The 12,242-nt window shown below is 40.7% G+C and overlaps 1 protein-coding gene across 12 annotated transcripts in view; it reads right to left on the bottom strand.

The window, feature by feature from the left end:
* The window catches only part of CACNB2 (calcium voltage-gated channel auxiliary subunit beta 2), a 340,356-nt gene that overhangs the window by 186,749 nt on the left and 141,365 nt on the right, over nt 1–12,242 (bottom strand). The window contains exon 1 of one of the 12 annotated variants that reach the window (XM_084782574.1): nt 5,810–7,632. The exons of the other annotated variants lie outside the window; for them this stretch is intronic. Within the exon in view, the coding sequence (XP_084638700.1) occupies nt 5,810–5,893 (84 nt within the window). The 5' untranslated portion in view covers nt 5,894–7,632. Of the gene's footprint in view, nt 1–5,809; nt 7,633–12,242 lie in introns of those variants that run through there. 12 annotated transcript variants of the gene reach the window in all.

The following is a 12,242-nucleotide window of genomic DNA, read 5'->3' as shown; positions in this document are numbered from 1 at the left end:
GTTCTTAACTATCTTCAGCTCCAATAACAGGGAAGTATTTTTTGTGACAATGTTATTTGTTCACAGAAAATACAGTAAAACTTTGCAGTCACATAGTTTCAGTAACTGTTATTACTGTCTGGAAAACCAGGAAAGCACACGTGCAGTGAAATACACATATGATATGAAGCTAACCCAACAAGAGGAAAACTCGGACCAAGTAAGTCATGGCTTCAAGCCATTCAGTTTGGAATTTGCCAAAACAGACGCTGTCAGCATCGCCTTGGGCCCGAGTGTAGAGTGAAGAGTGCCCCTAGGACCAAGGAAAGAGGAAGATGGTTTTGAGGCAGGAATGACTTGATCCCTTTAAAAATGTCTAAAAACTCTATGAATGTAAACTAGCAGTGTTCTGAAAATATAAATTTAAAGAATAAGTAAGAAAAGTTATTAGTGGCAGGATACGGACAAATACAGGCTCCTTATTATTTTCTTGCTGGCTCCCAAAATGTTACGTTTTCATCTCCACTAATGCCAACCTGGTGTGCAACTGCTCAGACCTCCAAGACTAGAAATAGCTTACATCAACCAAAACAAACCGTTATTGGAGAAAAAAAAATTTCCTCCTTGTGTGAGTGTCTGGACAAAGGTTAGTGGCTGCGTGCTAGCTTTGTCACAAGATTCGCTATAATTTCATCCGTTGTAAATAAAATTTGGAAAAGTTCAATGTTGCATGTATATCTAAAGAGAGTTTACTTTTAATTCATCCTCTTGTTGGTTGTTTGTTTTCCTACTAGGTCCTTTTATGTAGCCGTGGCCAGCCTTGAATTTAAGCTCTTTCTACCCTGACCTCCCTAGTGTTGATATTACAAGCATCCACCATCTCATTTGGCATCTTAATAAGAGAATAGGGGAGAACAGGTAATATTCAGGGAATATATCAATTAATTATTAATATACATACTATAATATAATTATAGATTGATATAAAATATATTATATGAATGGGTATTTTGCCTGCATTTATGCCTGGGTACCATATGCAGGACTAGTGTCCACAGAAGCCAGAACAGCTATCAGATCCCCCTGGAACTTGAGCTACACATGATTGTGAACTACCACATGGGTGCTGGGAATTGAACTTGGGTCTTCTGGAAGAACCGCCAGTGTTCTCAACTATCTTCAGCTCCAATAACAGGGAAGTACTTTTTGTGACAATGTTATATGTTCACAGAAAATACAGTAAAACTCTGCAGTCACGTAGTTTCAGTAACTGTTATTACTGTCTGGAAAACCAGGAAAGCACACGTGCAGTGAAATACACATATGATATGAAGCTAACCCAACAAGAGGAAAACTCTGACCAAGTAAGTCATGGCTTCAAGCCATTCAGTTTGGAATTCGCCAAAACAGACATTGAACACAGGAGTTAGAATAAAAACAAAAACACAAAAGACAGCAATCCTTCAAAATCTGAGTCCTTACTTAGTGTCTTTGCTATGGTAAACATGCCCGCTTGTGTTCTTGACAATTTACTTTCATTTTCTTAAATTAAATAACTGTAATTAGTGTCTTATGGTTTATAACAAAAGGAAAAGACCAGCAGATGACTCAGTATCCTTACAGACATAGACATAAGAATGTCTACTTAAAATACTTGGGCGTTCAGGATGATGGAGTTGAACTCCCGAGAAGATGAAGAACAGCACAGAGACAGTGGAATTGGGAACCCGAGTGGTTCCGTTACTTTTGCACTTCCAAGCCTAAATGACTTTTCCACAGAGTAGGTCACTCTGCCATGAAATCTGAGACACATTGTCATCTGTTCTATAGAGCCGTCACAAGCAAGCGTCGGTAAGACCATAGGTCAAAACGCACAGGACAAAGGTGGCTGCTGGTGTAATTAATGATATCCTCGGCACTGGTGGGAAAAACTGTCTCGGTAAACCTGGACCTTTACCTCTACCATCTTCTTTTCTAACATTATCGTTAATATTATATTAAAAAGTTTTATTCTAATTTCTACTACATACAAAGTATCTTCATTCTGGTTTGAAAGAACATTTTCAATAATATTAAAAATAAAACAATCAATTTCCCCCCTTTTAAGAGCAATCACCAGCTGAATGGGATAACATACATGACTGGCCTCTAAAGGGACCCCATGCTTCCCCCTTACCTTCTTGTCACCTGATTTGTCAAGTTTGCTTAGCTATCCAACTATGATGTCTCTATAATAAAGGATTCTGTGGAGAACGAACAGAAAGATGCACATCTGTCTTTCAAATCCAAAGGGAAAAACCACCAAAGACATATGAGGGCAATTGGTCTGCCTTATTTCATCTTTCCACATGTGTGGATTCAGCCACAGGCCAAAAAAAGAACATAGTCCTCCCTGTGCTGAACACCTACAGACCTTTTCTTGCCTTTTTTCCTATAGCAATACATAACAGAAATGCCCTAGGCAATACTTACACTGTCTTATGTACAATAAGCAATCAAGAGATACTTTAAGTATGTGAGAGGATTTGTAGCAATGGGCTCATACGCCACTTTAGGCATAGCAGCCTACTCTAAAGGATCACGGAGTCAACTCCCTGGAAGTGAGCTGACAGTGCACACAGGACATAAGAAATTGAATGAATGCCACTGCAGCCCATCTACACTGGCCTCCTTGCCATTCCTTACACAATCCAAGCATGCTCCTGCTGTGGAGGTGGGGGGGGGGGGGGAGGAAGACAATTGTCCTTGTACTCAAGCATTTCTTTTGTTCTGTTGCTTTCCTCAGGTCTCTGATCAGATAAGTTTGATCCAATTTTCAGCCCCTCCTCAATCCCTGGCATTCCCTAAGACTTCCTCATTGGCTATCTTAAATACTTCATGGATTGTCTCTTTGTCTCCCCCCTCACTGGAATGGAAACTTCATGGGGTCTTGTATTTTCAAGTATCTGTTCACTGCTATTTGTCTAGACCTACAATATGGGGAAGGCATTTGATGCACATTTGGGGGAATGCTCATGGTGGAATGATGTGACAATCCTTCCCTCACCTAGGAGAACAAGTCAGAACTACTGCTTCTTTGTCATTTGACAGACAAGGTAAGTGTCAGGGAGAGAACGCCCCAATTTCTGACAGGCAATGCACAAGGAAAGGGAAGGGGCCATTGCCCTGGGTCCTTGTGCACCACGACTTGTCCTGTTTAATTCAGGGCCACAACGCTCTGCAGAGACAAGGAGAGCCAGCCCTGTCCTCAGCACTGACATCCAGCTCATGGCTAGGGCCACAGGAGCTGTCACTTTACTCACATCTGCAACTGAGGTTTGATGGGAACTGACCAATGACAAAGCAGAAATGCCAAACAACTTGTGAGAACGCTCAAAGCTCAAACCACCTCAATGGGCTAGGAGCAATCATCTCAAGGGGCAACATCTGGGTGCATGTCTGCACATAAATATTCAAAGTAAGGAACTTTATAATAATAACAAGAGTTATGGGTTCATCCTATAATCAGCACATGTCAGCACAATTGCTGTCCTCCCTGTAAAGCAAAAGGTAATTAAACTCATAAGCTTTACTTTTAACAAATATTCTCTCTCTCTCTCTCTCTCTCTCTCTCTCTCTCTCTCTCTCTCTCTCTCTCTCTCTCTCTCTCTCTTTCTGTGTGTGTGTGTGTGTGTGTGTGTGTGTGTGTGTTGCATGTGCACATACATGTGCAGTGGTCAGAAATTGGCATTGGGCATCTTTCTCAATCACTCTTCATCTTACTTTTGGGATATAGATCTCTCACTGAACCTAAAGCTCACTAATTAAAATAGACTGGCCAGAAAGCTCTAGGGATCCTCCTGTTTTCACCTCGCTAATACAGGGCTGAGGGAAGGGGCATGGGGCCCTACATTTTACATGGGTCATGGGGAGTTAGAACTCATCTTTTCACTGAGGTAGCAAGTGCTTACCAATTAAGCCTTCTCTCCTGCCCTCTATGGAGCAAAGCATTCCAAATGCTGTTTGCAGTAAAAGCAGAGAGTAGCGAGTTTCCCATCACTAAAGGAACTAAAGTAACTATTTGGAATAAGCGATTCTAAATTGTTAGTGAACAACTCGAACTTTTGAAAAAAATTTGCATAAAAAATTGTGCTGAAGTAAAGCAAGACCAAGGACAGTGAAAGCCTGTGAAATGTGCCAAGTTCTGTTCTCAGCGGGGAAACCCCACTGTGGAGCCACTGCCCCGGGAGAATTAATCTTTTAGGAAGATTAAAGTGATGAAGGAGAAGCTCTTCTTTGGAGACTACCCCTTTCTCAGTGAGTGTCTCTGTGCAGGGGAAAATGCTGAAGTGTGTGTGAGCCTGAGAATTAGGCCCCGAGGTCATCCATGCAGGAATGTAAACAAATCTGTTGTTTGGACAGAGGGGCTTTAACCACAGTCCTTCATTATGATAGGAAGGAAGGAAGGAAGAAAGAAAAGAAGAAAGGAAGGAAGGAAGGAAGGAAGGAAAGAAAGATTGAGACAGCAACAGTATTAAGCAAAGATTACAAGGTTTTAGTACGAATAGTATCAAACGTTTTGGCAGTTTGCCTGAAATAATTATGAGAATTGTGTTTTAAATTAAAATATATCTCCTTTAGTTAAGTATTACAGAGAATAGCTCAGCCAGGCCTCCTAGGGTTCCTATATGCACCCTGCACTTGGGAGGCTATGGAAAAAGAATTGTTTTGTTTGAGGCCAACCTGGTTGACATAGTGAGACCACGTCTCAAAATCAATGAAAAGTAGAAAATAATCCAAACACTTTCCATCAGCAGAAAAAAAAAAAAGCCACAACTACCAGTTTCAGACAATCATCAACGCCATTTCACATAAATTAAGAATTGCTGGTAAATCTCAGTTGATGTGGTAAGATTATGTTTTGAATGGAATTGTTTATGCTTCCTGAGCTACCTTAAGAAAACCGTAGTCAACCTCATATGAAGTCTCCATTGAGTGTGGCCATGCTTGTGTGGTGACAAGCTACAAAGGCGGTATTGGAAACCCAACTTGATCTAGAAAGACGAAGAATATGTATTGCCAGTTAAGTTCCAAGTGCACGCTAAACCTAGCAGTTAGGAGCCAAGGCATTTTTTTTTTTTTTAAAGAATTTCAGATAGGACTCATTACTCTGAGCTTAGTCTGACTTATTTTTTTGTCTTTGGTAAGAAACTACCTTAAGACAACATTCCACAGTCAAATTTGATTAGGATTCACATGGCAACGATTCCTGAAATATTCAGTGCTCACTAGGCATACTTGTTACTCACTGATGAGAATTACTTGGGCATATGAAATTAAGAAATATTGTTTGTTAACATGTTTTCCAAGAAAAAAACAAAGGAACGGAATGTATTGACAACAATCTCAGAGAATGCCTCCCAACAGTCTGCCCCTAACATCTGCCATACCCCTGGCCCCACTCAAAATCTGTGCTATCAGGCCTTGGAGCTGAAAACATTTTAAAATCAAAGGCTTAACTTTCTATGAATGCATTCTAAATTCTGCCTGTGTACACTAAGATAAAACAACTTGAAAATGCCAAAAAAAAAAAAAAAAAAAACCCAAAAAACAAACAAACAAAAAAAAAAACCCCAGAGTTCACGTGTCTTCCGGTTCATATTTTAGCAAGTGTGCCACGCTATTTGGCAGAAGCTTGCTAACCCATATTTATACTGTTTTTGAAAGAAATGCTCCCAAGTGCTTTCCATACACTCCTACCACCACGAAAGCCACTAAATGTCATTGCGTGCTCACATTCTGTGCTGGTGCTTAAAATATATTAAGAGATACCAAAACATCATCTACTTACCCAGGAGACATTTTTACTCTTAGGTGTTTTTAGCATGGCAACATGCAGGACAGTTGCGGTGACCAACAGCAGTTTCACCAACATCGAAAATCGAGGGGCATGTATTCCAAATGTCTTTGTTACCCAAATGCAAAGAGTCCCCCGGTTTGCCAGACACAGATGTCATAAGCAACAAGGAAGGTCATTTTCAGAGAACCCATTTTCCTGCTCGAGAGGAAGCCTGTGAAGGCACACATCACAGTCAGATTGCCACGATGGTCAGGCAGTACACCGAGGTAACAGCTGCGCTCTGGGTGTTATTCATATATGCACCAGAGTGGAGAAAAATCCCATAAGGAAAAAAGACTTGAATCTTTGTGGAGGAGCCCCAGATCCTAGTCCTTCTATCAGATGCTTGGTGGCCAGTTCCTCATTACTCTCCAAGATGTGCTTTAAAAACTGGGTGACACCAGTTTGCAGGTTCACTGACAAGACAAAGGATGAGAGCAAAGCAGATCTGAGGGGCCTTGCAGCTCCACTGCTCGTAGCTCCATATTAGAAACACCAGCCTCCGGGGCTAGCCGGAGGTAAAGAAGAAAAGAGGGCTCAGTTTCAATAAATAATACAGAGTCTCAGGTCCAACGCACCTGGAAGTGCCTTCTGTGCAGCCTCAGGAGGTAGGCTCGCCCCCGCTGTCTCCAACTCTCCCAGCCGCTGCAGGGCACCTGTTGTTGATGGAGTCACTCTGGAGTAGGCTGGTATCCTGACAACCAGGAGTGTATTTGTTTTTATAAGGTAAGAGAGAGAATCCCCAAGGAAATCAAATGAGCAGGCTCTAGATGCGGGAGTCAGGCGAGAAGCGAGTGTTGGCTCTGTCCCTCTATTCCTGTGTCCTTGTGTCCCTTTCTCTTACCCTCTGTCGGTCCAGATTAACTAAGCAGATCCGGGCTAAATTTTGCTACTATCAGTAGTGATTAGTGTGGGCTGATGAAATCGGATTAGACAGGCAACGCGGGCCTGCTCTCTCGGCAACACCACACAACCACAAAGCCTTCTGTGCCTCTCAGCACCACACTGATGCTCCATAGACGGGGGTATGCTGACAACAGAAAACCTGGTCACATAAAGCCATGAGGCCACGAGCAGCAGAAGTGGAAAGGACAGTTTCATTTTTTCACTTTACTTCCCTTCCAAATTCTAAGGGCCTCTTGGCTTGGCAGGAAAATCACTACAGAACAAAAACATAGGGTTTTGGTGTCATTAAAATTTTTTTTCTTTTCTTTCTTTCTTTCTTTTTTTCTTTCTTTCTTTCTTTTTTTTTTTAACTGGGATGGCTGCTTTGGTATACAAACTGAGGTCATGGGAAATGACAGAGGGGCTGTGAACTTGTGGCCAGTTTTCTTTAGCCTTTACTTCCTTCCTCACTTTGGTTCTTCCTCTCTTCCTTTCCATTCCCTTCCTCCCTTTATTTTTCTACATTTTAGAGATGAGGGTTTCATGTATCCTGGGTCTATGTAGCCAGGGCTATGAGTGAATTCCTGGTCCTCTGTCTCAGCTACCCAAATGTTGAGACTACTGTTATGTGGCTTCATACCTGGCAGGGGTCCCTTTCCTTAAGCATCTATTATATATGAGGCATTGCACAAACAAATTCACATATATTCAGAACTGAGCAATTCGTATTGATGTCGCAACTTTAAACAGTAGGAAGTTAAGATTCAACTATCTCTTCAGTAATGGATCAAAGCGATGTTTCCTAGATGCCTGTCTGAAATCCAACAGCCTATGGACCTGAGTCTCTCAGTGTAAAGCACTCCCTGCCACACACACATAAGAACACACATAAGCACACTCACACACACACATACACACACACACACACACACACACACACGCACGCACGCACACACACACTATCTAATGGAGCATCTCCTGTTCTAGTATTTCTAAGAACTCGTAGGAATTATTGATTTTATTTGTTTAATATGTTATTTTAGGGTTCCTCATAAGAAATCTTTTAGGATAAAATTTTCTTAAGCATAAAGCAAAGAGGAGTCACAGAGTTCCCTGCATACATATGAACTGTTAACAGAGGATTTGCATCTCTGATGACTCTGGTATGAATTCAACATCTATAAAAAAAAACAAAGAGTAACAGTTAACATGCACTGAAAATATTCTCTGCATTGAATATTTTGTATAATACTCAACACTATGACAATTTCATAAGGTTGATTTTCAATGGTTTTATATTTTTTGTTTTAGGCTGTATTAATCAGCTTTTATTTTAAAAGAGGAAAACCATTATATTATCTAACTTAGAGATATTGATAGGATTTTTATGTTCAAAATTAGAAGAGTAAATAAAATAAACATAAGAAAAGACAGAAAATAATACTTTTTAAAACAAAGATTGGATGAAATCTACATGTGATGTTTTATAGTGTGTGTGTGTGTGTGTGTGTGTGTGTGTGTGTGTGTGTGTGTGTGTGTAGGTATAGTGTGGTATATAGAGATATAGTATGTGGGGGTAGTGGTGAGTATGTGTGGTAGTGTATGTGTGTATGTGGTGGGTGACTGTGTGTGTGTGTGTGTGTGTGTGTGTGTGTGTGTGTGTAGCATATTGTCTAGTTTTGTTCAAGTTCCTGAGGAAATGGCTCATGTTGCCTACACTTTCTCCTTGGGGAATATAATACCTCAGGTTGCTAAATACAACACAATTGTTGACTAATTGGATATGCAATTTCTACAATCCTTTGACTACAATTAATGGCTAACAATTTCACAGTATAATACTATTGAAAATGTATAAAGCAACTTGGATTCTGATGTTTTGGTTAAAATATGAATTTTAGGTATATCTTATTTAGATTTGGATTGGATTCTCATATTTAAAAGTTTCAAAAAGCCACGAAGGGACAGCAACACAAGCTTAATATTCTAGAAGAAATTGTTTTCTATAAAAGATTAGACCTTAGGGCTCCAGAAACAATTTCAGCTGTTCCTTTAAGTTGCGTGGCCTTGGGTTGCTTTGGTCCTGTAAGACTGACTCCTTATAAAAGAGGACATTGGTCACAGTCTCAGAAGGTCAGTGTTGTGGATTCCTCAAGGGAAGGACAAGCACATGGCTCCTGTAGGGCTACATGGATTCTCCCCCCCCCCCCCCCCAGAGAATGCTCAGGATTGCCCCTATCCCAAGGGCTGGGTAGGAAAGTGGCAGGAGTTCTTTGTGGAGCCACTAGTAAGAGCAGTGCCATGGATTTTGCCGTCTTCTAGTCTCTAGGATGACAGCACAATCCATTTCTGTTGCTCAAAGCCTCCTATGTGTGATACCGTCACAGCACCCCGAGCACGTTCCCATGCTTGTCAAGTCTTTCCCCATGCCATAACTTGGGAATATTCAAAGTGTTTTGCTTTTGCTTTTGGTTTTATTCACTAATCTCACCTCAAAATCCAATAGATAAAAAAAAATGTCATTTTTAAATGTGACGATTTAAGCATACTTGTAGTATATACTTGGCTTACATTTTAACCTATCCATGGATTTTTCTACATAGCTTATATATTGGGCATCCATGAAGTGGGAGCTCTCAGACTCTGAAGAGAGTATGCATGTATATGTTTGCGAGCTCAAATAGAAAAAGAAATCATGTCTTTCTTCTCAGAAAACCTTGTGCTATTTTAAATGATTTTAAATTATGAATACTTGCAACAAGCCTTCGCACACTGATACTACTTATGGCAATAAAGGAGCAATCACAGGTATTTTAGCTGTAGATTTTTCTCAGAAATAATGGAATTACAGCCATCTCTGGTTAATGGTATACACAACTATTTAGGGTTTAAATTGAGATTCAGAAAAACACAACAATTACTCAATGATGTTTGGACCAGGCACATCATGGGGAGAATAAAGGGGCTGGACTGAGCACATGTGTGTGCTCCATAAACCTCTATTAGCTCTATTCCGTATTTGAAAATGTTTGTGATAAAGAGTGCTATCATTACTAGTACTGCAGTAATGTCAGAAATTATAGGCATTAGTCTTATCACTTATTGTAGTAATAAGAAGTACATATATTAATACCATGCCAAAGACTTGCCTTTATGCTGGCTTGAAAAGCATATCCTCATATGATAGTTTCACTTATAATGCTACAAAATTTCACATCATCCATGTAAAAATGCTCCAAAGAAGGCTTTTCCTAGGCTTCACCAGAGTCTATCAAAGTCCAAGGCACAATAAATGTAAGAATTTCATCTACCAGATTTTAATAAAAACAACTAGCAATCACCAATCATTTCTCCACAGAACTATGTGAAAGAGGAAAAGAGCCTTTTGTTTACGCTTAGCAAGAGGTAAAATTATTAAAAATGAGATATTTGAATCATCATGCTGCATGATATTTGTATAGTATTAAACCTTTGCCAGCATCTATCAGAAAATCATGTCTTTATTAGCAGGAAATTACATACTATTTAAAATATTTTTAATTATGCAGATGAGTAGCAAGCCTTAATTAGCACATTGATACCACTGATACATGAGCTGAGTTTGATGCCATTTTCCAAGTTCTATGCCAGTTCACTTTGTGACAAGGAGTCCCAAACATAACAGCCTCACAAGGCAGTTATGGTTCTGTGGGTTCTTTGAGCTCAAGTGGGCAGCCTGCACTGGGAACCTGGTGTCTTTGTAGCCAGTGAGCTACCGGAGCTGAGTTTTGGAGCGTTAGTCAAGCTTTGAATGGATGTGCTGGATGTACATCGAAGCAGGCTTGCTCTCCTGCCTAGCAGTGCATGCTACCTATCACTTGGAAACTCAACCACAGCTTGTCACCTCAGGAAAATGTGAGAATTCTCTGTGTGATACTAGTTCTGGCTACATCTCAACTAACCTTCTAGAGACAAATGTTCTCAGATTAAACATGCCCAGAACCCTCTCCTCTGGGGGGGGCAGAGCTGTAAATTTCATCACCAACCTTGAGAGTCATACTGCGTCTGTCAAGTCATGCTTGTTAAGGTGAGTCAGAGGACCAGATCAGAGTCAGAGGGCAAGAAGGGCACTGGCATGTGGCTATCAGTTGTATGCTTTCTGGCAGGCAAGAAGGACATTCAAGGAGACCAGGTCCTACATCCATGCAACTCCCACTCACATGTGTGATAAGCAGAGCATAACCCCGTGACTGGTAAGAGGATTCAGCTGTTTCTTCAACAGTCATTGCATCTCGTTATTTCTCAAAAAGCCCAGGTGAGTCCCCCACTACTCAGTCTCTTAATTTTGCCAGTCAATAAGTAAAATTGGGACCAAGAACTAACTCTCTAGCTCCACATTAACTCTTAAAGTTCAACCACTCTCACCCAAGTCTTCAAATATGGTGACTCTTATTTTTAATGGGATGGGAAGATATGGGATGCAATTTCCCTGTCTATCAAAGGTTGGCCTTGAACTAGTTTTTTCCAGATTCATCTTGAACTATTGATTTCCCCGCTATTTCAGTGTCTTGAGATTCAGGATTGAAGGCAGGTTCCAACATGCCTGGCTAAGGGGGATTCTTTTTTTAAAGATGATAAATGCATGATATATGTACTTTTGGTTTCTCTACCCTTCCTGTTTCTACAAACAAGCAAATGGCCTTATACATAGCAGTTGCTCAAAAATAACCCAAAACTTTTCATCATATTAAAAATAAGATGTGGAAAGCTATCCTGGCTTTTAGAAGTGGGTTGGAGGAACTCAACTCAAGTTCATGTTTATGAGTTTTACCATAGAGAACGTGGCAGCAACCTTTCTGGGCCAAGTTTTTAGACAGTGTATGGAAGTTTTAGACTCCTTCTTAGTGTGATTTGGCATTTTCCTTTTAAAGCACATGGCTTCCTTTTTTCCTTAGTGCTCTCCTTTCCTCCTTCCCTCCCTCCCTCTTTCCTCCCTCCCTCCCTCCTTCCTCACCCTTCCTTCTTTGATCCCTTGCTTTCTTCCTTCCTTCATGTGATTTTGTGGGAGGTATGTGGCTCTTCCTTCCTTCATGTGGCTGTGTACATAGCATGTGGTGCATAGATGTGACTGTGCATATGTACAGAGGCAGAGGCCAAAGCAGGATGACAGTTGTCTTCAATCTCTCTCCCCTATCTTGTCTTGAGACAAGGCCTCACTAAACTAGAAACTCACAGTTTGGACTCGGCTGGCTAGCTGGCAAGCTTCAGCTCTGTGGATCTGCCTGTCTTCACCCCTGCCCCCTACAACACTGTTGGGCTTACTGGCATAATACATTTGTTTTCAATAGAAGAATCGGATTTTATTCCAACCACATATCAAATTGTTCCATCGATCAAGGATATTTCAGCAGAGCTTAATTAACTTTAACCATTTGGTAAGATTTTTAAAAATGTAAACAGATAGCTGTGTGGTGTGGCACACACTTTTAATCTTAGCACCCAGGAGCCTGGAAAGGAGAAT

Source organism: Acomys minous, assembly GCF_964271855.1.
Source record: "Acomys minous genome assembly, chromosome: 5".
In the NCBI taxonomy this organism is placed as follows: Eukaryota; Metazoa; Chordata; class Mammalia; order Rodentia; family Muridae; genus Acomys; species Acomys minous.
This window is presented reverse-complemented; position numbering and strand designations above follow the sequence as displayed.